Source organism: Mustela lutreola, chromosome 1, assembly GCF_030435805.1.
Source record: "Mustela lutreola isolate mMusLut2 chromosome 1, mMusLut2.pri, whole genome shotgun sequence".
Taxonomy (NCBI): domain Eukaryota; kingdom Metazoa; phylum Chordata; class Mammalia; order Carnivora; family Mustelidae; genus Mustela; species Mustela lutreola.
In genome coordinates, this window is record NC_081290.1 from 271,801,513 (window position 1) to 271,827,066 (window position 25,554).

Here is a 25,554-nt window from a genome sequence, read left to right on the forward strand (position 1 = left end):
GGGAAAGACTCTAATATTTTCCTGGAAAGCTGGCCACCAGCCTGGAGGCTGTAGGTCTCCACAAAGTCAAGAAGAAAGGACACCAGTAAACTCTTCTCCAAAATCAGTTCCAACTTTATCAGCCCCTCTTACAGAGCGGGGGAGGACTCATGCCAAGTGAGGACAGGCTGTCTCTGAGCACATCATCCCCAGACGCCACTGCCTCCTGAAAATCAGCCTCTACGTGACCCCACGCCTTGCCCCGGTCTCCAAGCAAAGCGGAATGGCTCCCTCGTAATCACCCCATGGGACTCAGTCTGGCGTGGTGTGGGGAGCACGAACCTTGGGATCCTCTGAATCTCAGCCTGGACCTCAGTCCAGGAGCCATGAGGCCCGGGGCAGGGGACCCAATCCTTCTGAGCCTCTTTCCTCTTCTGTAAAACGGAGATAATAACTACCCGTGGTCTTAAGTGCAGTCAACATGAACATTCCTGCCACTTCCCTTTCCCCTTCTTCTTTCTGGATCCCCTTAACCTCCCCTGGCCACTGTACCACCTCGCTTCAGGCCCCTCATTTCCCAGCATCCTCCCAGCCACGGCCCAGCTTCTGAGCTTCGCAGGAGACAGTGGTTTTGCCACCCTTTGCTTGTGGCCTGCCACGGGCCAGCTCCCCGGAGAGCAAAGGCCTCAGAGCCCTGTGCCTGGGGGACCCCACCCTCTTTGTAAACACCCGTTGGGCACCAAGTGACCTCAGGAGGGAAGTGCTTCACCGGGACCCTCCTCTCCCAGCCCTGCCTGCTGCCGTATGTTCCAGAGGCAGCGCCAGGCAAATCTGGTACCCTCGCACCCAGGCCGCCTCCGTCCTGGAAATAGGCACTTGGAGCCAAACCCTCGGCTGAAGGTGGAAGGAAGTCGGAGTCCCTGAGCGCGGCTTCTCGCCTGCCCTCCCACAGCCCCGCCTTGGGCCATCCCAGAAGGGGCAAGTGCTCTCACACGAAATGTTCTTCCAGGATCCCGATAGACATCTCTCCTCTCCTGTTAATCCTTGTTTCTTAAAAACAAAGACAGGAATTAAATATAATGAAATAAGGGCACCTGGGTGGTTCAGTGGGTTAAAGCCTCTGCCTTCGGCTCAGGTCATGATCCCAGGGTCCTGGGATAGAGCCATGTGTCAGGCTCTCTGCTCAGCAGGGAGCCTGCTTCCCTTCCTCTCTCTCTGCCTGCCTCTCTGCTTACTTGTGATTTCTCTCTGTCAAATAAATAAATAAATTCTTTAAAAATATATCTAATGAAATAGTGATCATTTTCATTCTGGGCAGTGGAGATGGATGTGTGTGTTTTACTGTTCTCTGTCATATCTTTTTCTGTATTGTTAAAATTGCTCTCGGTAAAAACATTTTTCTAAGATTTTAAGTAGTCTCTACACTCAGCGTGGGGCCCGAACTCACAACCCCAAGATCAAGAGGTGCACGCTCTATTAACTGAGCCCACCAGGGACCTGTAAATCAAAATACTTTTAAGTCAATAAGATTCATGCAGGTTTATTGGGAAATTCAGGGGATACCAAAAGGTAGAAAGAGAAGAGAATCACCAGAATCTCTTCTCGGCAAACAGACCATTTATCCATTTGACTTACATCCTGGTCCTCATATCTGGTCCTTTTTCTAGCATGCATTCATGTCCTTTTATTCTTTTTTTTTTCTTTTAAGATTTTATGTATCTATTTGAGAGAGCGCGCACAAACGGGGGGTAGGGGCAGAGGAAGAGGGAGAAGCAGACCATCTGCTGAGCAGGGAGCCTGATGTGGGACTCGATCCCAAGACCCCGGAATCACGACTTGAGTCAAAGGTAGACACTTAACCAACTGAGCCACCCAGGCACCCTATTCTTTTTTTTTTTAATTGAAGTATAATTGACATATAATATTGTATTTATTTTAGGTTCATTTTATTCTTATTACCCAAAAAATGGCTTTATATTGTTTCATTGTTTCCCCTTCACAATATATTTTATAAATTATATATATATATATATATATATATCCCCTTCACAATATATTTTGAACAGTTTCCCACGCCCTTGGATCTTAATTGTTAATGCACTTCTCTTCATTTCAGCATTTTTCCCCATGTAATCATGAATAAGGTATATTTCTTATGATTGCGATCCATATAGATCCCATTAGGATCATACAATTTATAGCATTTATTAGTTTTTCTTACCCAAAAAGTAATACACTTTTGTTGTAGAAAAGTTAGAAAATACAGACAAGCAAACAAATGAACACACAAAATCCTACAGCCTGCTAAAATAACCTTTGCTAACATTTTTGTGTTGAACCATCCTGTCCACATTTTCAGGTACACAGGTAAATATACGGAAACATACATTTTGCAATAAAATTGGAATCCTATGATTCCTACTATTTTTAGCTCACATTCTGTTGTTTATTTAACAATACATCTGACATCAATTAGGATTGTTTCAGCTACAAATGACAGAAAACCCAAAGGAACAGTGGCTTCAACATGCTCGTTTCGCTCTCTAGGAAATGATGTCTGGAAGTAAGCAGCCCTGGCTGGTATAGCAGTCCCGTGACCATCAAGGAATCCAGACCCCTTCTACCTGGGGTTCTCCATCGTCAGCGTATGCCTCCCACTAGGGCCCCAGGAAGGTTGATGGAGGAAGACGGCTTCTTTCAGTAAAGAAGAGAGACGCCCTCTTCCTCAAAGGGGCGCTTCCTGGAATTCACATGCATCACACCTACTCATAGCACCTTGCCAGAACTAAGTCCCATGCCCCCCCACCACCACCAGGAAATAGGATTTATCTGAGTAGAGCTCTTATTACTATAGAAAAAAGGAAGAACAGATTTTGGGGGGCTAACTGGCTTCTCGGTCGCATTTTACAAATATCTTCCTAGGGCACCTAGTTGTATATCCCATTTTTTTCTCTCTCTTTTTTTTTTTTTTTTTTTGGTGAACGTTTGACAACATCATTAAATATTCTTCCATTTTCATGGCTGCTTCATGTTCCCTAATATGCAGGTAAGAGTGCTCATAGACCCAACGCCCTCTTCCTTGATATTTGGGTGTTTTGCTCTAGCAAATAAGGCTCTTCTGTGGTTAAAACTTGTCAGAGGAAGAGATCCCAACCTTTCCTCTATACCCTGGGGGTGACCACCCAAGACATTTTGCTGAGGTAACAGGATAGTGTCTTGAAAGCTGGCTTACCAGTCTAAATTTGTTTCTGCAAAAATAAAGTAAAGCTTTTTGACAACAGGTGTATACCTTTGTTCCCCTTTCAGAGGAAGTCACAGTGCAGGGGGCAGAGGGACAGGGGCAGAGGCTGGTGGGCAGTTCTGCCCTGGACGGGAGGAAGATGGGGTGGGGGACAAGGGGGTTGGTGGCTGAGGGTAAGGAGTGAGTGGAAGGGGACTGTGGACTCTCGGGAGCCAGGGGTGGACATGGTCCTGAGGCAAGGGGACTTCATGGGCCCCAATTCATTCTTTTTTTTTTTTTTAAGATTTTATTTATTTATTTGAGAGAGAGAGAGAAGGCATGAGCATGTGGGAGGGGCAGAGGGAGAGGGAGAAGCAGACTCCCTGCTGAGCAGGGAGCCTGCTGTGGGGCTCGATCTCAGGATCCAGGATCATGACCTGAGCTGAAGACAGACGCTTAACCGACTGAGCCACCCAGGTGCCCCCCAATTCATTCTTCCCTCAAGTTCAACCTTTGCCTTTTGTGTCCCTACTCGGGGTCATGCCCTGCACCAGTCCCTGGGGATGTCTCAGGGAAGACATGGTCCCTGCTCTCCAGGAACCCAGTCAAATCTAAATTCTCAGATGTTAGAGTTCAGCCGGCTGTGTGCCTCAAATACAGAATCCTCAAGACCATACCCAAATACCTGAAGCAATTCGTGTTGGGGGGCCTAGAATCTGCATTTCTTCCAGTCTCCCCGGGTGACCGACGAGCATGATCCGGAACCGTTTCGGTGGAGAACTGTATCAGTCTAGGCGTTTGGAGGTCTCTTAAATCAGGCACACCTGGAGCCTCTGTCAGCTCGTATGTGTCTTGAGTCTTGATTGAGTGTTAAGCTGTTAACAAAATAATGAGGACACCTGTCAGACACACCTGAATCCAAATAGCCGCTCCATCCTTCCGTAGCGGAGTGACCTCGGGCAAATTATTTAAACCTCCCTGAGACTCAGTTTACCCATTTGTAAAACGGGAAGACTCCTGCTCCCCATGTGAAAACAAACACTGGTGCTTAGCAGAGTGTCTCTGCAGGCAATAAAAGCTAGCTATTATTAAATTAATTAAAACTGCCTTTAGGTAAGTAATTAGAGCCAGCGACCAGAGACAGATATAGAAAGCTTTCTTAGAGGCTGCCTGGCTCAGATGCTACTAGGCCTTCAATTCACAGCTGTTATTATTACTATCATCCTTACGTTTGTTTTAATTCTAGGCTTATCCTCACCTCGAGCTGTACTAGCCACTCAATCTTATCCTCCCAACAGAAATCATGGATGGAGCCATGGACCCATGGCTCTGAATTGTGGGCTTACTGGGGTACCCCTAGAGCCTGCTCCAGGATGAAAAAGGTTTTCTCAGGACCTTCCAGAAGGACGTGCAAGCAGCAAGCAGGTCGGCAGGAGTGGGGACCTCAAGTCCCCACTTTCAACTCCCTGCTTTTTGCGGGAGCCAGGCATAGCCCTGGGCCATTCACCCGGCACCCAGGATCTGAGAACTGTGCAGCCCAGGGCTGCTCAGGGGCCAGAAGGAAGTGGCAGTGTCACTGTTGATAATTACATTTTCAAGTGTTCTATGGATGGAGCAGTTACCATGGTGACGCTGAGCTGAGCGGCAGCCTCTCTTGAGTTGAGTTGTGAGTCAGGTTCAGCTTTATTTATTTAAAAAGAAAACCAACGCCCTGACCTGTGAAGGACAAAGCAACACGCAGGTAGAGACTGGGGCGTCCACTTGGGGCGGGGGTGATTCAGCACGCCGCTCGCAGGCCATCGGTGTCCTGACGTCAGTTGGCCCAGCTGGCTCCCGGGGCCTGGAAAAGTCCACAGAGGTAAGTGGAGGAGGCCGGCATTTCAAACTGGCCCAGGAGAGGAAGCACAGAGGGAAGCCACATGGCCATTGGGCCTGTTGGAAACCTCTTAATGGGAAGAATATCCCATTTGCTCAGCTCTGGCCCAAGGGCCTGGCTCCTTCAGGGGACGCTTCCAGCCCTGGCAGGGCAGTCCTCAGGGCCCAAGGAGAGAGGCAGGTGAGGGCCAGGTTCTCAGGCTGACCCACTCCTCGGTGTGTATACACTAGCTATGGCCCCTGGCGGGGGAAGCGGGGGGGGGGGGGGGGGGGGGCGGGGGGGCAGGCCGCAGAATCCTGGAAAGGACCGCAGAAATGTTCTTCCTGGGGTGACGGAAGAACTCCCGCAGGGGGAGAGGGATCCTAATAGCACTCATGCACCGGGGACTCTGAGGAGGAAATGCGATAGTATTTGCAAATGTTTAACGTAGAGCTGGGCTGGCATACAGTCAGCTCTGGGGACTGAGGGCTATTGTTAACTTCTGTTCAGGCCCTTATCTTCGCCCACCTGGTTAGAACCGCAGCAGCGTCCTAACTCCACGGGCTGGTTCTAGTCTTACGCACCTCTGATCTGTTGTCCACACCACCGCAGAGCGGTTTGCTGAAAATGCATCCCGATCATGCTACTTTTCTGCCCCCAAAATCTGCCAGTGGCCCCATTTGCCTTCAGGATAACGCTTAGAATTCCTTGAAGGGGCTTAGGCCTTGAACGATCTGGCCCCTGGCCGCCCTCCCCAGCCCAGTCACTCACCACGCCCTACCAGCCTCAATAAGTTGGGGCCAGTACCCCAGTGCCGGCACTCTCCCCAGGGGGCCAGGCTCTGTCATACCTCCAGGATCTTTGGCATGCCATCCCCTGGCCTGGAAAGTCCACACTAACAAACACCTACTTCTCTCTCCTCCAAGACCCACATCAAGGACGCCGTGTACGGGGAAATAAATCTTCCTGTCCTCCCATCCAATGCAGAGCAGGCCACTGCCCACTCTGAGCCCCTTCGGCACCCTCTGTAGAGACATTTCTCACTTTACACTGCAATTCTTGCGACCTGTGCCTGTGACACCTTTCAGCTTCTTGAGGGCAGCACTGATTCTAAATAATGTCTGTTTGCCCAGAACATAGACAGTACCCTAACATTCACAAGGAGGGACTGCAAATGAATGAATGAATGAAGACAAAAATCCATTTCTACAGAAGGAAACTGAGGCCCAGATAGGAGGAGTGACTTGGTTAAAGTAGAGTCCTGAGGCTCTCTGACTCTAGGACCATCTGATTCCAGAGACCAGGGACCATCCATCCACTCATCCATCCATGGCTTACTAAACACCAACCACCCAGCAGATACAATCTTGTCCCTGGAGTAGCCCTGGCCCACAGGACCCCACAGACAAGTGGGATAAAATGACAGATGTACAGACAATTCCCTCACTTTTCACTGTGAGCTGGGACAGAGGATGTAGGAGTGATGGGAATTCCAGGGACCCCGATATGGATGGAGGTAGAGGGAGGTCCTCTGGGTCTGTGTCTTCTACTCCCTCTGTGCCCGTTCTGGAGCCCAAGTTCCCACAGACAGCCAGCCCAAGGCAGCAGCCTTCCAGGTGCTGTTAACACAGGTAAACAGACATCTACCTGGGCACACACATGCCTCAGAAAGGTGACAGGGACACTCAGTCACAAGGACACATTTGCACCCCTCAGCCATCAGGTCAGGGGCCCTCCAGGAGCAAAGACAGATGAAGTCAGACTGCAGAGCATTCTCGGACACTTCACACCATGCCTCGCCCTTTCGCACACCGGGGCCCACTGGATCCCCACCTGGTGAGGTCCTCCAGGCAAGACAAATAAACTGTTTTCTCCCCCATTTCCAGATGGACAAACTGAGACCCCGAGAGATTTAGCTGACTTGCCTCCCGTGCCCCCAACCACCACTTCCCCACTTCCCACTTCCACTTCGTGGAAGTTCCGGAACTGACCCATTCTTCTGCAGGCATTTGCAAGCCTTTAGTCTGTGCCAGGCCTTCTGCAGGGTTCAGGGGATGCCGAGGCGAATTGGCCACAGCCCCTGCCCCTCGTGGGAGATGGCAGCCACTTCTAGCCCCAAGATCTGAATCTGGGTGTAGCCAGGGGAGCCTGAGCTCCTGTTAGCCTCTGCAACTTAAGAGTTTTGAGTCTCTGATTCAAAACGTAAATGAGATCAAACCTGTCTGATGCTCAAACCCTCCCATCAGACCCATCGCGCTCCACAGTACCACACCTGACCCAGCTCTCTTCTTACCACCGCCCACCTCTTGTCCCACTGGCCTCCTGGCTGTGCCCACAGCAAAAGAAGGAACTCCGACCTCCGACCTCCGACCTTTGCACCGTCTCTTCCCGCTTCGGGACAGGGTTTCCCGCAGATGGTCACAGAGCAAAATCTCTCCTGCCGCCCCGTCGGTCTCTACGTCTTCAAGCCGCCCCCCCCGGTCTCTGCGTCTTCAAGTGGCAGGACACCACTGAGTCCGAAACGATGGCCCTGTGCTTTTCTTCAAGGTACTGACTTCATATGACAATTATGTGTATTTGACAATTTACGACCTCCTGTACAGAAGAGTAAGAATGCATCCACTGTGTTTATTACTATACCCTCAGCACCTAGAATGGTGCTGGGCGCATAGCAGGAACTCAGTAAATTTTGATGAACAGGAATGTATCAATCATGCTGTTGCCTCCCCTTTAAAATGATGCCTGGAGCACCTAGCTAGGAGGACTAATTATGTTATACACGGGAAGATGCCGAGCCCGGCGCCGGGTACTTTGCTGCGCAGGAGAACATTGGTATTTGCTTTGCTCTTGCTGTTATCACTGGGGGGCCGATGGGTGAGCAGTAGGGGTGACGGGCGTGAGAGTAAGTCACACGGTGTGGTAACAAAGCTCTTGTTTCTGAACACAGTCCACCACTTTGGGGCCCAGGCAGCAGCCCCTCCATGGGCCTGAAGATCAGGGACCAAATCTCCTGCCCTCTTGTCTGTGGGAGTCATCCTCAGGGTCTTGTCCGGATGGCCAGGAGACCTCTGGGCCCCGCCTGGGCTGGGGGCAGTGGGCAGCGTCCAGACCAGGCCTAGGAAACCCTTGATTTCCACCCCCCTGGGAGTAGGCCCCACATCAAAGCCAATCTCAGAGGGGCGAGGCCTCGAGATAAATGGAAGATTAAAGAAGGCGAGGTCTCCACAGGCCACAGGGAGAGGCAGCAGGCAGGCGACCACAGAGGGGAGGCCCTGACACAGCCCGGGCAGCGAGCAGCGGCCATCTTGGGGGGCAAGAGGTGAGAGGGGGGCCCAAGCCTAGGCGAGTGGAGTAGAGCAGGGATGGGTAGCTCAGCGCCTAGGCCTGGCTGCTCCCCCCACCCCAAGCTTGGCCCTCCCACCCCAGCATTAGACTTGGGCCTATTCCTCCAGTCCATGTCTACTTCTTAACCCTTTCTCAGCCAGACAGCAGCAGGGAAGTGCATCAGAGGAACCCCCAGGCCTCTCTTCAAGAGAGTTTGTTTGGTCATTGGGTTCAGTCATTGGGGTTTGCTCCCTCCAGCAAAGGAGCCTGTAATGAAGCCCTCCTGGTCCCAGTCTTCCTCCCCAGGAAGGTCTGTAATTAGTGCAGGAGGCGAGGCTGGGAAAGCTCAGACAATGTCATTTGAACCAGGATGAGACAGGGCTCAATTGCTAGTCTGCACATTTTTTTTTTCTGGTGCCATTTCATATACAAAACTCCAGCAAGCTTAACCCTTTCCTGGCTGGGCTCTTATGCTGGGGTTTCAGCCTGGCATATTACCCAACCCTGTGCCCAACGTGTGCCTGTCTCACCTGTCTGCGATGCACACCCCAGTGCAGGAGAGCCATGATTTCCAGCTTCTCTAACGGCCAACGCGGCCATCTGACAACCCATCATCCAACAAGCCTTTGCTGAGTGTCACCGGATGCTAAGCACGGAGGAGAGAGGACCCAGAGGGAAGTCTATCATCTTGCCATCAAGGAGATTACAATCCTCTGAGCAGTGGAGGAATGCAGACCAGCAACAGGTGGTAATCGATGCAAGACAGGATAGAGTCAGACGGTGAGGACCAGCAAGGGGCAGGGAAGGAAGTCGCGCGCAGTCCGAGTGCACAAGATGGGAGGTCCGCATGCGGTGAGCATTCTGTAGATACAGACTGACAGAACCATCTTCCTGGAGCCGAGCATTTCGGCAATCAGGGTGTGAGGGCTGAACTCACAAGGGCAAGGGAGGCAGGCAAAGCCTTGGCAGCTCTGAACCAGCCCCAGATGGAGACAAATGTCCGAGTCTACTGGGAGGCACAGGCTACCGCTTCCCCTCCCATGCCCTGAAGCACTCATTCTGAATCCCTGAACTACAGTTCATCTCACACTGACGTACAACCTGTCTGATTACATATCTGAGACCCCACCGGACTTCAAGCAACCTAAGGTCTCTGATGCCCAAGCACTGAGCCTAGCACTCAAGAGGTACTCAGTAAATGCTCATTAAATAAATGACTGAGTTTTGGATGGTAGGATGGAGGTGTGAGGAAGAACCCACCTCCACAGCCTTTCCCAGAGGGGATGTCAACTGTGGCCTCGCTGCCCTTATCAATCATAGCACAATCTCCCTAACATATAAAGAGCTTCTAAAAATCAATAAGACAAGACCAACCACTAATTTTGAAAAGGTCAAAGAATATGAACAGGGTCTACAGAAAAGGAAACTTAAAGTGTTCTTGGGCATCTAAAATGACTCTCAGCCTCACTAATAGAAGAGAAACGCAAGCTGGAAACCATTCAAATGTTTACTGATACCCTTTATTTCAAAGACAGCAGAGAAAGCAGCACTGTGTACATAGCCGCTCCGGGGCGTGAATTGATATGAACCAGTTGACACTATCTATCGACATTACAAATGCACATTTTCTTTGACTCAGTAATACCTTGCCTGAGAATTTACCCTACAGATACACAGTGCTTGAACAAGACTATCAATACAACATTGTTTGTGATAGTAAAAACTTGGAAACGATCCAAATGTCCATCATCTAGGGATAGAGAAGTAAATTACGGTACAGTCATACAACGGGTAGCTATGCAGCTACTTAAAAAAAAAGAATGAGGGGCACCTGGGTGGCTCAGTAGGTTAAGCCTCTGCCTTCGGCTCAGGTCATGATCCCGGTGTCCTGGGATCAAGCCCTGCATCGGGCTCTCTGCTCAGCAGGGAGCCTGCTTCCTCCTCTCTCTGCCTGCCTCTCTGCCTACTTGTGATCTTTGTCTGTCAAATAAATAAATAAAATCTTTAAAAAAAAAAAAAAAGAATGAAGAAGTTCTCTATGTACTAATATAGGCAGATCTCCAAAACAGATTTTTTTAAAAAGGGAAAAAAAAGATATAGAACAATGTATATATAACCCTCTTTTCATTTAAAAAAGAGAAAGAGCTGGGTGGCTCCATGGGCGAAGTGTCCGACTCTTGATTTCGGCTCAGGTCTCGATGTCAGGGTCATGAGTGCCATGTCGGGCTCCACATGGAGCATGGAGCCTGCCTAGGATTTTCTGTCTCCCTCTGCCCCTCCCCACCACTCTCTCTTTCCCTCTTTCTCCAAAAAAAAGAGAGAGAGGAAAAAATATATAGATACATATGCATACACACACACAAACATACACACCCCAAAGAAGGGTACCCAAGGAAGCAATCAAATTGATTGTATGTTGATTAAAGGGTGAAAATGTAGCCATGAGGTTGGAGGATATAGGAATGAGAGGATTACCTCTTATTGTATTCCCTTTTTTATGTTTTTGAGTCACGTGACATTATCTAGTTAACAAATTCAAAAAGACCAAAAATAATAATAATAATAATTTTTTAAAAAAACAACCCTCAAAAGCCATCTACCTAGATACTGGGGGTTCTAGGCTTTTCCCCAAGTTCCCTTCCTGGGCCCTACAGTATTTTCCTGAGGCCTTGGGTCCGAGTCTGTGGTGGCTGAGCTGGTTCCTGCGGATGGGGGATGCCCATAGCCCCCAAAGTCCTCTCTCTCTGCATGACAGGGGATGCGAGCCCAGACGTGGACCTGCTCTTCAAGCAAAGGAAACTGAATGAAGGCTACCAAGAATTAAAGGTTGGAGTCTCCAAAGCCCCCAGGTTCCTCACAATGCCCCCAGGAAGCCCCCCATTACTACAAACGTGTCCAGTCCTAGAGTCTGGATCTGTACCGTTGTCCCAAGAGGTATGTCACATAAGGACAGGCTACGACAGAGGTCCAAGTCACCGTGTGAGCCCCAGGAAAACAGGATAATCCTGTATCTGCCTCTGAGGGCTGTGAGAAGGCTTAAATGAGGCTTAACTAAGAAAAGGCAGAGGAACTGCATAGCATAAATCCTGAGACGTGATAAATGTTACCGTAAAATGTACCAGGCCCACTGTTGGTATTTTTTGCCAATTGTTGGTCTTTGTCTTATTGATTTACAGGGGCGATTTATGGATTCAGAAGATTGAGATCCTCGCGGCGAATCGGCAGAGCATTGAGGGTCAACGGGACCACAGAATACATGGCAGTTTGTGAGAATCCTTATTTCTACGACGATTTCCCCTCCGGGCCATGCAGGCGAGTGTCTGCAGGCATCCCACACGAGAGGCCCTAGGGCTCATCTGGACAGGCCCGAGAAACGAAGTCTTTATTCATCAGCTCTGTGTCACTGTGTGTCACTGCCAGTGTCCCGGGATTGCCAGACACCGTCATTCTCCACTTCAGCTCTCGGAACAACTCCCCTTCCACTCTCGATCAGACTCATTCTTTGCGTCCTCCCTAGAGGTGCCCAGTTTGTGGAGTACATGCGTGATGCCGGGCCGTGTAAGGACTGGATTCACTAACAGATGAGTTAAGGCCTACCCTGGGAATCCCCAAGTCTTCATGCAGGGGCTCCCCAGGGGAGACAGACTCCAAGTGATTAGGCCTGAAGGAGTATAGCAAGGGATCAGGGCCCCGAATACACACCACTGCAGCCCCTTGCCCTGATCCTTGGGTTTTTGGTGCTTGCTTGCCACAGAGCTGAGAAAAAAAACGTGGCTCCCCTGGGCCCACATCCATTCATTTTCTCCAGGGAATTAGTCCGCCCTTCAATTCTGGAGGCTCCAGAAATGTTCCTCAGAGCATCTGGAATATATATTTGCTCTCCCTGGTGATTGCCAAGGCCAGCTCTGCTGGTTTTCTGTTTGTTCTACTCAGCCATGGGAGCTGGAGCTGGTTCCTGCGGATGGGGGATGCCCATAGCCCCCAAAGTCCTCTCTCTCTGCATGACAGGGGATGCGAGCCTAGACGTGGACCTGCTCTTCAAGCAAAGGAAATTGAATGAAGGCTACCAAGAATTAAAGGTTGGAGTCTCCAAAGCCCCCAGGTTCCTCCCAATGCCCCCAGAAAGCCCCCCATTACTACAAACGTGTCCAGTCCTAGAGTCTGGATCCTACCTGGAAAGATTAAGTTAAACAGATCAATTCGCACTTGAGCTTAATAGCTGTGTGACCTTGGACAAATAATATAACCTCTCTGAGCCTCACCTTTTTCATCTATAAAAGTAAAAATATTTCTGTATTTACACCTATCTCACTTCAGGGTATATTAAAGGTATTTGAGAAACCCTGCAGACAACAGAATTAGATCTTAATAGGAGAAAAAGGATACAAAGAAAGGGGGGATAAAGACCTAAGATGAAGCCAGGCTGCAGTCAGTCTGTGAAATGGAACACACACACCCCCCCCCGCCCGTCCCGACCACCCCCACCCCCGCCATGAGATCCTGTTACAGAGGTGTGCCCCAGCAAATTCACCTCTCAGCTTCCTGACAGTCCAGATAAAGGAAATTCAATGAGACACAAAATCTGAAGTGGTCATGAGATTCAAAATAGACCCACAGCTCAGAAGCGACCAGCTTTTCTGTGCCCTGAGGTCAACGAAGCTCTCTCCCCTGGACCTGGCAAAGGGGGCAGGTTGGGGAGGAGGAGTGTGTACACAGCAAAGCTGAGGCTATCTTCTAGGGCTTTTTTTGTGTTTGAATTAAAATAAAAATGCCTGACAGTGACCCTTAGAGCAGCTGGCCCATAGTAGGTGCTTAATACATCCATCCTCCCTCCCTCCCTCCCTTCCTTTTCGGTCCTCCTCGGTCCTCAGTCTCCTCCCAGGTAAGGAGTGTCTGTGAGATCTGTGCACACAGCTCCTCAACCCTTCAGCACATGCTAATTAAATACTTATCTGTGTACCGGGCTCTGGGCAAGGCCAGTGCAGGAATTGCCCTAAACCTCACTCGATTCTTTCCTGCTGTCCCCAGATCCTTCTTGGTCTCAGAAGTCCTCTCCCCCCCCCACCACCCACCCACCCTTCCCAGTCTCAGGGCTCTGCCTCCCCTCCAGCAGGCTTATAAACCCCAGGGAACCCCACTCCTGTGGCTTGCCCCTCATTCCCCACATAGCTTCAGGCTGCTCCCTCCTGCCACCACATTCATGGAGCTCAGCCACGTGCAAAAGCACCATTAATCTTCCACTCCGTCTCCCCCGGCCCTGCTGCCTATTGGAAGAAGATGGAAACCAGATTTGCGGCCGCACGCGCTGGCGCGGATATGCACAAAGGGGTGGGTCCACTTCTAGGTGTGAGCTGGCACTCTCCCTCTGGAGGCTTGCACGCGGGCTCGAATGGCAGAAGCCCCTCAGGTCAGTCGACACCTCCAGACGCAGGATCAGCCGCCCAAGCGGCGCGAGCGGGCACGGTCTCAGGGCCGCCCACTGCAAACTCAGCTCCTGGCTGATGGACGCCCAGAGACACAGGAGCTCCTCACACACACAGCCCACATGTGCTCTCTGGACAGAGGGAGACCGAATCACAGCAGCTCAGGGCTGGTAGGATGGAATCTGAGCGATCATCCTGTCCCAGACCCTCATTTTACCAAAATGAGTCTGAAGTCTTGATTTAACCTTGACCGTTACCTGTCCCCACACACCTGAACACTGCCTGGGTGCATTTTAGCAAAGTTTTGGATTTAAATGCCCGATGCTGCTTCTGTGCTTTTCTGCTGATGGGCCCCTTCAGCCTCGCCAGCCTTGGAGGTTGGTGAAACTAAGGTATAGAAGCAGGCAGGAGGTAGACTGAGCAAGTGTGGCAGTAGGGGTCAGGGTCTAGCCTCTGAACTTTCCGTACCCCTGCCCTCCCTCTCAGTCCCATATTTCCAGCTCTGCCAGGCGTAGGTGGGGCAGGATTTGCTGGGGAGTGTTCCCGACAACACAAGGGCTCACCAAGGCAAAAGGAAGGCCTGGCTTTGTTGACTTTTCTCCCCTGGCTTCCATTAGAAAGCAAAGGGGCTAGAGGCTGGATACCTGAGTGTACGTACTCTGGGGTTGGAGCCAGTGGCCTGAATTATAGAGGCATCTAGAAGCAGAGTTGGTACAGGTGACTCGAGGTAGAGGAAAGAAGGGTGAGTTCAGAGCAGGACTGAGCAAAGCAGGAAGCGGGTGGAGCTGTTCCCCAGGCGGCAGGCAGACAGAGGGCCAAGGGGCGGGCCTGCCTCCAGTCCAAAGAAGGGACAATAGAACAGAAATTCAGGGAAAACGAAGCTTAAATAATTACCAGGAAAAGTCACTGGAAGAGGGGCAAGTGTTTTCTTAGTCCTTAAGGAACTTCAGTCTTCAGAGAATTTAGAGAGGGGGAAAAAATCAAGGTCCTTTTCCAAGGCAGGGTGGCTGGTGATTCACTAGCTGCTGAGGAAGGCCCTGGAAGGCCCTCCCCTCAGCTCCTGCCTCTCCCTAGTGAGCAAACCCAGTTCATCTGGGGTGAGCGGAAAGGGCCCTGGGTAAGAAGCCTGGAGGCCCAGATTTCATCCCTATCTCTGCCTCCTTTAAACCTGGTGACCTAAGGCAAGCCTCCTATGCCCCAGGCCTTGGTCTCCTGCAAAATAAAGGAGTGGTAAGTCATGAACTCTCTGAGCCTTGGTTTTCTCATCTGAGGATTAGGGATGATAATAAATCACATTTCATCAAATCTAAGAATCGATATCATCAATTGTATGATGCACCACTATTTCATGTGCATTCAGAAAAAACTACCTAAGTATAACATGCCATCGATTATAAGACACATTCTGATTTCCGCGATCCTGAAACGTACCTCCCAGCATCAGTGAATATGATACTCATTTCACAAGTGTCTTCCAAGAATTAAATGCGATAACATAAGTATTTAGTGCCTGGCACAACGCAAGTACTCAATAGATTTCAGGTATTTTTATGGTTCAGGGTGAAGCAGGGAAGGAACCAGGCCAAGGGGATGGGTCTGAAGCCTACCCCCCACCCACCTGGCAGGGGGCCACCCCAGGGACTCCAGGTCCAGCCCCAGCAGGGGGGAAGGGGAAAGCAGCCGTGTAGCCCCTTTTAGGAAGGCACAAGAGAACAAAGGGCCCCATCTATGCCCCGGAAGTCAGCCTAATCTCCAGGATGAATGTGTTTTCATTTCTCAGAAGTTCCTGTTAGAGTATGCCGAAGTGTTTTTCCCTTTACAATCCAGGCAAACAAGGCAAGTTTACTTTGGGTGACCTTCTACCTATCACCCAGGGCCTGCCTGCCGAGTGTAAATACCCAGCCTTGCACCCTTCTGGAGGCTCTGGGCAGGAGCCTGGAACATCGGAGTGCCAAGCCTCCTAAGGAAGCAGGTGCTTCGCCCCTTCCCACCTCCACTCTCCAACAAGACCTGTGCTGGTATAGGTGCATTTAGAAGGTCATTGGAGAGGACAGGACCCTCTGCGTCATTAACACATCTCCCATTTTATTGATGTGAAAACTGAGGCCCAGAGAAGGACAGTGACTCTCCAGGGGTATGAAAGCATGGCCATCCCCATCCAAGCTCCCACCCCCTCCACCCTCAGATATACACACACGCCATCCCTGCTCACAGCGCAGCCGAACAAGGAGCCCCTCTCTCCACCTGACCTTCAGGGTCTGGGACAGGCAGGAAGCTTATCTCTGTCCTTTCTCTCTGGTGCGTCATTGCCCAGAATGGGATGTCTTTATGCATTTCGCTTACCCTCTGAAACAGCTGCTGGAGAGCAACAACCAGATGTTCCTAAGCCCTTAACGGAAGGGGCTACAGTCTGTGCTTTTCTTGACCTGGATTGCAGGTGTTTGCAGAGCCAATTTTGGCCTCCTTCCCCTGACCCTTCAGATGCAGAGAAGGGGCCTGAGAGGGGCTAGACTGTGGGGCCAGGTCCAGGGACTAGCAGAGAGGGAGCAGACCCTCCCTATGAGGAGAGACCCCCAAACCTCAGACCCAGTGAGTTGTCTAATTTCCTCTCCCCAAAAATTGGTAAGAGAAGATACAGAAAGGACACACAGCTACAGAAGGCTTCGGGAGGCCCCCCCTAACCTGAGCTAGCACCACTCTCTTCAGGACTTGAACAGAGCCTCGAGCCTCCTGTGATCATAGATCATACGATCAGGTTGGTGGAGGGCACTGGGGTTTCACGTTCGTCCCTCTCGCTCCCACACCAATGCCTGCCTCTCCCACCCTTTCTGTTCTACTAACTGGTCCCTCTGGCTGCAGTCCTTTTCCCTCCACTGTGCCCCCTTTTACCCTTCAGCCCAGGCCTGGGTTCTCAGCTCACACATCAGAGAGGGCCTCCTTCCCCACTCAGTTGGATCACACTGGTTTATTTCCTTCGTGGTCCTCCCACTCTCTGAAACCATTTTCTTCCATTTTTTCTACCCTTTCTTCCCTCAGTGACTGTGGAAAAATTCTTAATCACTGCTATATCTTCAGTGCCGGGGCTGTTTATCACGCTCAGTAATACTTGCAGAACATGTGACTAAATTCCCTGCCGTACTCGTCCTGCGGGACTTCACCATCCCCTTGACCTGGGAAAAAAGCAAGATCACGCTCCTACTATGTGCCAGGCTCTGCACTGCCCATTCCCTCTCTTCTCTCCTCCTCCCCTGCCCCCTCCGCCACCCCCCCACCCTCAGGATTTCTCCTGGGAGATCCTGCCTCTCAGACTCCACGGGAGGTACCGGAACCAGTTTGTCTCCCCAGGATTATTTCCAATGGTTTCCTGGGGTGTTCACCTGGGTAAGAATCAGGAAAGAGAGGACACTCTAATCCTATTTATCTAAAACTATATAATCTTCCCCAATCATTTAAATGGTGCCTCTGTCTCCAATTACAGAGCCGGCTGGGAGGAACACACACACAATTTCCAGCCAACCTCAGGCAGAGGGACAGTTTTCTTCCTCCTGGGGGCCTGCAGGGACTCCAAGCTTGGGGACCGGGACCCCAGACACCTGCTACTTCAAACTGACCTGCCACAGACTGGTGTGTTGGCCCTTCCAGAGACTATGCCCCTCCTCCTGGAAAAGGATCGGCCACATTCTCAGTGCTGGAATGTTCCCCAGGTGGCCAGATGTGAGGCATGTGGGGAACACACCCACGGTCTCAGCACCCTAATTCTACCTGTCACTGTTTTGAGAGTCAGCTGATTGCTTTTGGGCCCACCTAGAGTGTGGGCTATATTCTCAGCATCTCAGAAGCAAACTCTTCAGGAAGCTTGGGCACTAATAGTCATGTGACAGCTTGGAGGGTCAGAACCTTATTCTCCAGAACTCTGTCAACTGGGTCATGAGACGGAGGGAAAGCCACGCGCCTGCCTACCTGCCCCAGGCGAGCAAACAGCTTCTATCTCTGCCTCACCGTGTGTGCCCACCTTGGCACCAACAGAGCAATTTCCGTGACACTCTGGCTTAACCACAATGACATCTCTGCTTCTTAAAGGCTTTTTGGTTCCTGAGCTAATTAAAAGCCACAGACTGAGAGGACACACTTAATCCTATTAATGACTTCTGGGCAGGAACCAGTGCCTTTCTCATTCCCTCCATTTGTTCAGGTGCCTGGTGATTGTTTATCAGCTTTTTCAAGAGATTAAGCTGAACTCCCTGGCAGGCCACTTGGGTACTGGTTCCAGGGGGCCTGGGAGTGTTCGGTGACCCTGGGGTGTGCAGACAGCCACACCTGGCAAGCTCCATGGGCTCTGCTGTTCTCTGTTCTTGCTCTTACGAGCCATTAGAGGGACTGGATGACTGATGAGCAGAGGAGTCTTCGCCTCATTTCTGCTGTTCACTGTGCCCTTTCACACACAAGAAACCTGGATACCGGCCCTTGCCCTGAAGGATCTCAGAGTCCGGTGGGATCATAGACATGTGAGCAAATGGTGACAGTAACACATTAGACTCACCACAGAGGAGGTAAGCACACTGTGTCCCTCGAGTGTATAGGATGCTAACTGCTCCAGCCTGCAGACCAGGGAAGTCTCCCTGGAGGAGGAGACATGTGAACAGATCCCCACCGAGAGATCTGTTGAGGGGCCCATGAGACAGAATTGCCCAACTTTGGATTTGGTTCAGGCTCTAGCATAAGGCTGGAAAAATGGAAATAACTCAGCTCCCTCATGAATTTATGGGACAGTGGTTGGCAAAGCCTCGATGAGATGCCGAGGTTCCAGGAACACAGTTACTGGCTCCAGGATAATTTTGCTTCAAGCCCCTACCTTGATCTTCAGAGAACAGAGACATTGAACAGGGAAGATCAGCTTGCCGTTGTCTCTTTAAAAGAGGAGGGGCCATTCCTCAGGCCCCTCCCTCTTCTCATTAATATGAAATTTATCGTGAATATTGATATGGGGGCGTGGAGCCTCGGCCAGCAGGGCTAACCAGCCAGGGGTTCCCGGTTTCACAGAGAGGAAAGTGACAGAAGCTGTGCAGAGGGAGACGCAGAGAGAGCAGAGCGCCGGGCAGCCACCCAGTCTCGGGGGAGCACTTAGCTCCCCCACCCCCGGCTGCCACCCTGTCCGGGGGGCTCCTCAAGCCCTCAGCCCCACTCCCAGGCTCCCCATGGAAGCCAGCTGTGCCCCGGGAGGAGCCGGAGGAGGAGGAGTCGGCTAAATGCTCGCGGTGCGCCCGGGGCCCCTGAGCCCAGCCTGCTCCGCGCCGCTGCCCTAAGGCCCCCGCGCCCCCGGCGCCCCCTACCCGGGGCCGCGCCGCCCCTGCCCGCCCCTCCCCGGGGCTTTGCCCCAGACCTGCCCCCGCCCGCTAGCCTGCGCTCAGACAGGAGCTCTGGGCCGGGTGCGCCGCCGCCCTGGAGTGAGGGAAGCCCAGGCGAAGGGGGTCTCCGGAGCCGGCCGCGATGGACGCCGTCTTGGAGCCCTTCCCGGCCGACAGGCTGTTCCCTGGATCCAGCTTCCTGGACTTGGGGGATCTGAACGAGTCGGATTTCCTCAACAATGCGGTAAGACGAAGGGTCTGCGTCCCCTTTCCTCCACTCCGCACCCCTCTTCGCGGCGCGCCTGACCCCCCCTTCCCGAGGGACGGGACTACACATCACAGGGCAGAAGCGGGGGAGGGGGCTCGGTGCAGGGTCCCCGAGAGACACGTGGTTAGAGCCGTGAGATTTGGGCACTAGATCCCTCCATACCCCCGCTAGACCCCGAACCTGGGCCGGAGCCTCCGAGCTTGCGCTAGTGCGCACCCGTCCTGGGGGCTCCGTCCGTGGATACATTGACCTCGGCTTTCTAGGAGGAATGGGATGTCGAGGAGTCAGGGCCAGCCGATCCCTGGATACGTCCCCGAGGGACACCAGTCCTGCCTCCCCCCAAGTCCCCCCCCCCCCCATTTTCCAGCGGTTCTCCACCCACCCCCGGGGTTCCGGGACCAGATTGGGCTAAAAGTGGCGGCGCCCCTGCCTGCGCCCCCTTTAGGACCTCGGTGGCTCAGCGGCTGGTTCTCCGCTGGGGGGCGCACACGCAAGTGTTCGGAAGGCCAGGGACCCGACGCCCCTTGGGGGGCCAGAGTCGTACCCCGGTTCTAAGGGAGTCCTGGTAACTGAGGGGTGCTGCCGCGGCCGCCCCGCGGAGTCAGGCCTGAGGTTCCCTAGGGACGGACCCGAGGCTGAGATGGTCAGGGCAGCACAGGATGATCGGTCTGGAGAAGGGAGGTCTTTCTCCCCATCTTTGTGTCTCTAGTTCTGTTCCTCCGTCCTTCGTATCTCCCTTTCTCTGACTCTCTCCCTGTGTCTTCGTGACTATCTCTGTCTCTGAGCTTATGCTTCTCTTTCTCTTCCCCTCCCTCCCTAAGGAAACGTGGCTTCTCTTCTTCCCTCCCTTCCTCCCTCTCTCAGGCTCAGCCCAAAAGCCCTGCTGGGGGGAGGGGCATGGGCTCCGCAAGGCAAGAAAATATTTGGGTTCAGAAGGGCCTGCTGGGTTGAAATGTGGACAGCTTGGGGAATCTGCTGGGATTCCGTCTGACGGGTCTCTGCTGGCTAGTCTCCACCTCCTGGGACCACGATGAACTTGGCCAGACAAGAGCCAAATGCAGAGACTTCCAGGATTGGACATCGTGGACTTTGACTTCAATTGTCCCAGACCTCTAGACTGATGGTGAGGAAACAAGCCAAGGGACAGGAACCTGAGTCCAGGAGGCATGGAGTGTGAGGTCTCCCAGCCCTCCATTAGGGATATCTGGGTCACCCTGCTTTCTGAGGATGGCCCCTGGTCCCAGGGAAAGGGAGCAACACAATTCTGCACACAGGCCAAGAACAGGAGGTGGGAAGGACTTGAGCTGGTAGTGGGGAGAGCAGGGTTCTAGTCCTGCGCCTGCTTCAGCATCCCACTGTGAGCTGTGCCTCTGCTGCTTTGTCTGTAAAGTGGGCAGAAGTTGAATCAAGTCTTTCTAAGGATAGTCTGGCACAGATCCTGGGGATCAAGTGGCAGGGAATGGGGGTTCTGTACACCCCTCCTGGAGTTGGTAACGGATACCAGTCAGAGGGAGAGGAGTTTGGAGTTTGTTCCCCTGCAGCAGGGTTGGGGGGGGGGGGTGATAGAGCTCTCCCCACAGCACCATGAGGTGCCCTCAGCAGCTGAGTGGGTCTTTCTTCTGAATGAACTCTGCTGCCTACAGCTTCTTCCTGATCCTCCATTCAGCCTTGTGTCCCCAGCTGCTCAGCTGGGCCTTGGTCCAGCGCAGGAAAGGAGGCAGGATCAGACAGTGGTATCCAGCACTGGGACTAGGGAGAGAAAGCCCTGCCGGGGAAACTCCTGACCTTGAACCTAGGCAAGGCTAAGCCAGGAAGGGAGAGAGGAAGGGATTTCTAGGAGGATAGACCAAGAACTCCCAGCTAGGAATCTGGAGATTTGGTTCTAGCTGTTCTGTCACCAGCCAGCTGGGCAGTTCAGACAAGTGGCTTTTCTTCCTCTGGGCCTTGGTTCCTGCATTGGAAAAATGGAGGTATAGATCCTTCCCCATAGTGGTGAGAAAATTAATTAAAAAATCAATGGAGGAAAATGCCTGGCAGGTAAGTTTCTATAGTTCACTTGTTCCAGAAACTAGATGGAGTGGTGGTTAAGAACTACTCAATGAGTTGCTGTGTGACCTTGAGCAAATCACTTTCCTTCTCTGGTGCCTCCGCTTATATGTCCAAGATCCCTTACAGCTGAGACCACATACCAACCCTACCCCTGACTCCCTCTTCATTTGGCATGAAGGTAGGGAAGTTTTTCCAAGGTAAGGATGGGAAGGAATGGAGTCTGTGTGTCTCCCAGTCTAGAAGATAGAAAACAGGGTATTCACTCTCCTTAAAAATCCAGATAAAGGCCATAAGATCATGTGGAAAGTGTGTGTGTTCTGTTGCCCCATGCAAAAAGCAAGAACCCAAAATTCTGATGCTCACCCTGTACACAACTCTGTAAGAAATACATGTTCACATGGACAGAGACAGAATGAGTTTGCAGTTCAAGTCAGGTACATCTGGAGGGTTAGGGACATTTTCTTTTTGCCTTCTATGAAGATTCCTTCATGCTGTTCCCAGCTTATCCGTGTGATTCTCGGGGACATCCCTCAGAAGGGGCTGTGCTTCCTGACAGATGTGGGGGACTTCTACTCCCTCTCCATCCCCCACTCCTTCCCAGTTCCTGATGTGACCACAGGAGAGCCCTTGTCCCCTGTATCCTGTGATCCTTCAGCTCCTGGGCAGGTATGAGAGAGGGACTGGTGCTCAGAAAGCTGGGATAAAGCACTAGAGGGAGAACAGGTTGTGTCTCCAGACAGAGATACTATGTCTGTGTGCCTCTTGCCTTCTTCTTCTGGCTAAGGAGAAGGACTGACTCTAGTTTCTCCAGAGAGAAACGGCTTCGGATCCCACAGATGCCCCAGCTGGGAGGGTGTGGGGAGGAGAAGGAGGAAGAGGAGTGCTGTTTTCTCAAAGGGGAGCAGCAGGAAGCTGCAAGGATGTTTGCCCAGTACATTCATTCGTTTACCTCCCAGCAGTTGGGGAGGCCAGGTGTGGAAATGACTAGGACCCAGGGACCAGCCCAGGGGAAGGGAGTTGTGGGGGCTAAGCCAGGCCCAGAGCCTGGCTTCTCCAGAGCTAAATAGGGAAACAGAGAACCACCACAACCACCACTATCCCAGCCTTGGGGGATTAGGGAGATTAGAGAAGTATGTGCATTTGGGTGTTCCTCTGTCTGTGTGTGGGCCTTTAACAGCCCCTAAAAGGGGAGGGGTGTGTGTGTGTGTGTGTGTGTGTGTGTGTGTGTGTGTGTGTGTTTCTCTTTAAATTCTCACCATCAGGAAAGAAGACCCAAGGGCCAAGGCACTCTGGTCTCAGAGTAGAATCCCCTAGAAAAGAACTAATGGAGAAGCTAAAATCTCAGTGCTCCAACTCAGGAAGAGAGATCTCCCCAGATACCTAGTCCTCCTCCAAAACACTGAGTTTGTTTGGGGTAGGGGTCTTTTGTTTTGTTTTTGCTTCCCCCACTGGGATACAAGCTCCTTGAAGGCAGGAGTCTGTCTTGTTCCCTTGTGCTATCCCCAGTGCCCAGCACAGTGCTTGGCAAAAAGGAGGCCTCAACTGAGGATGGCTAAATGAGGGAAAGGGGGCTCACCCCAGACCTCACATATTTTTAGGGAGGAGGAACAAGGGTGCTTAAGCCGCCAGCCATCAGGATCCTGCAAGCCATACTCTGAGGTTCGAGAAGGGATCTCCATGATTCCCAATGAGTTGTCATTGCCTTGAGTCATCCCCATCCTATGGCACAGACCCCCAGGGCCCCTGGACAAGGATAATGTAAATTAGCTGACCCACAGCAGATGAGAACTTGTGGCTTAGGTCTCATCTTTGAACATTAGCCCTAGGTCTTCCATCTTCTCCAGTTTTCTCTTGTTCAGGTTGCCTGGGACTCCTGGATCCATACTTACCCAGCTTCAAAGGAAGTCTCTTCTAGTCCTGCCTTAGGGCTGTTGCATATGCTGTTTCTGACATCTAGAACACTTCCCCTCAGGTTCTCTCCATCCCGTTCTCTTTAGTCCAGATGCCAACTCTTTGGAGCAGCCTCCTGACTACCTCAAGTGACCCCTGACCCCCTCTCATTTTCTGGGTCAGCCCTTGAGGCCTTCATGGCCCTCATCCCAGTGTACAGCTATGTTGCTGGCTTACTGTCCATCTCCTCCACTGAGGAAGCAAGTTCCATGAGAACAGAGACCCTGTCAGTTCTAGGGTTTATGGCTAGGTCATAAACCTAGCCCAGTGCTCTGGTACAAAATAAGGGCTTAATATAGTCAAACTCCATCATAAGACAAGAAACCAAGTCCAAATTTTTCAGTCATGCAAAATGCGGAGTTACATTATTTCAGGAGCAATGAAAAGCAACGTTCTTCTGTTGGTCTGTACTATGACAAAAAGCCCAAAAGTCAAGATCATGGAACCTGACCACATGCAGCAGACCAAACTGAGAAAGCTCCGGAGGAGCATGGGACAGTCACTTCTTTACCAACCGGCCCACCCCGAGATAAGGGTTTTGCCCACCATCACTTGAGGTGGGCTCCAGGCAGAGGAAAGAGACAAGTTTGGGTTGCCTTGTAGTGGATTTTGCTCCATTTCAAGGATTTACTGTATTTGTAGAGAAAATTACTTCAGACTAGAGCAGTCCCTGGAAGGGAATAGGAGAATGTTTTTTTAAAAGACAGGCCTGAGTGTTCCAGAAGTGTATTGCTAATTCCAGAAGGGGCCCCAGAGTTCTCAGGGTCCTGGCCTGGTTAGCCTGGAAGGTCATTGGGATGCTGGACCCCACAAAAAATGCTGCCTGTACCCCAAACTACAGTGGGGTCCCTCTGGCTTCCCTGGACCAGCTGGGGCTTCGCTTGGTTGTTCTTCAATCCATGCGTCCAGTCTTTTAACAAATGGGCACAGAAGGAGCCCTTTGCTGGTCATTGTGTATAGCGACCTCCAGCAACTGACAGACAAGTGAGAGAGGGGGTGGGGGCAGACACAGTAGCAGCACCACGGGTGCAGGGATGGTGCAGAGCAGGGCGGGCCCCCCAGGAGGAGCATCCAGCTGAGATCGAGGTCACGGCAGGTTTCTTAGAGGAGGGGACCTGGCACACTCTCTCCATCATGGCCCCATCCCTCTTGGCAAAGAACTTGCTGGAAGGCACTGTCTCTTTTATTGAGCCTATAGAGGTATCTTTGTCCCCTGTGCAGATAAGAAAGCCAAGGGTGGAAAGGAGCCAGGGGTCCCATGGAATGAGTCAAGCTGGGGAGAGAACCGTCAACTCACTCTTTCTTTCTCTCAATTTCTCTCTCTCATTCTCTCTCTCTCTCTCTCTCTCTCTCTCGTTCTGGTTTGCACTTTGCTCTCTAGGCCACGGGAAGTTTGGGCTGTCTGATATGAGAGGGACCCCGCCTTCATTCTCTCCCACTGTCAACCTCAGGGAACCACGGATGCCTGGAGCATTAGGGGCAGTGCCAGCAGCTTGCCTGGCCAGTGAGAGCCAAGCAGAGGCCCCACAACCCATCCCATGCCCTGTCCTCAGATTCGCTTGGGCATGCTGCTCCCCGGCCCACCTGGGAACTAGGACCTTTGCTCTCTGTAGCTCCCAGGACTCCCCAGGAGGATCTATTTATGTCTGGCTGGCCTGCCTGCTGTGCCAGGAGAGGACAAAGGACAGCCCCACCTTGTGTCTTCCCCGCCCCATACCATGTGCCTCCTGCAAATCCTGGTCCAGAGGCCCTCCTGGAGCACCCTCTCTGGGACCTGGCTTGCCCCTGAACCTCCCTCAAGAAACCAGCTCCAGATGCTGGAGAACAAGCTGTTCTTCTGGAAGTCTCTGCGCTCCAGGGGGCAGGATGGAGGAGGAAGATTTGGGTGGAGTTAAGTCAAGACCATGAGCATTGCTCTGGCTGGAACACTGTGTAACCCCCTCAAGCAGACGAGGGGAAGTCAGAATAAGTAGCAGGACCCTTGATCAGGATGGGCAAGAAGAAGGTAAGGGTGGGGGTGTCTGGTTCAGAAGAGGCTGGGAGGCACAAGAGATGGTCTAGAACTCTGACTATCACAGAAAATATGTCCAAGGGATCAATTTCCTTGGAATGTCAGAGAGTCTGATCTCCATGACCTGGAC

The 25,554-nt window shown here is 51.9% G+C and overlaps 1 protein-coding gene and 2 long non-coding RNA genes across 3 annotated transcripts in view; 2 read left to right on the plus strand and 1 right to left on the minus strand.

Annotated features, from left to right (window-relative positions):
• Positions 1 to 1,866: 1,866 nt before the first annotated feature.
• LOC131811903 (uncharacterized) lies at positions 1,867 to 14,814 on the minus strand. The gene is made up of 3 exons (XR_009346161.1): positions 14,696 to 14,814; positions 4,790 to 5,039; positions 1,867 to 4,074 (listed from the first exon to the last, which is right to left on the minus strand). It is a non-coding gene; the product is annotated as an uncharacterized LOC131811903 (long non-coding RNA).
• On the plus strand, positions 4,968 to 13,160 carry LOC131811900 (uncharacterized). The gene is made up of 4 exons (XR_009346160.1): positions 4,968 to 5,057; positions 7,393 to 7,601; positions 11,134 to 11,204; positions 11,555 to 13,160. It is a non-coding gene; the product is annotated as an uncharacterized LOC131811900 (long non-coding RNA).
• A 3,994-nt stretch (positions 14,815 to 18,808) lies between the features above and the next one.
• The window catches only part of CREB3L1 (cAMP responsive element binding protein 3 like 1), a 34,868-nt gene continuing 28,122 nt past the window's right edge, over positions 18,809 to 25,554 (plus strand). The window contains exon 1 of the mRNA XM_059140961.1: positions 18,809 to 19,390. Within this exon, the coding sequence (XP_058996944.1) occupies positions 19,289 to 19,390 (102 nt within the window). The 5' untranslated portion in view covers positions 18,809 to 19,288. The remainder of the gene's footprint in view (positions 19,391 to 25,554) is intronic.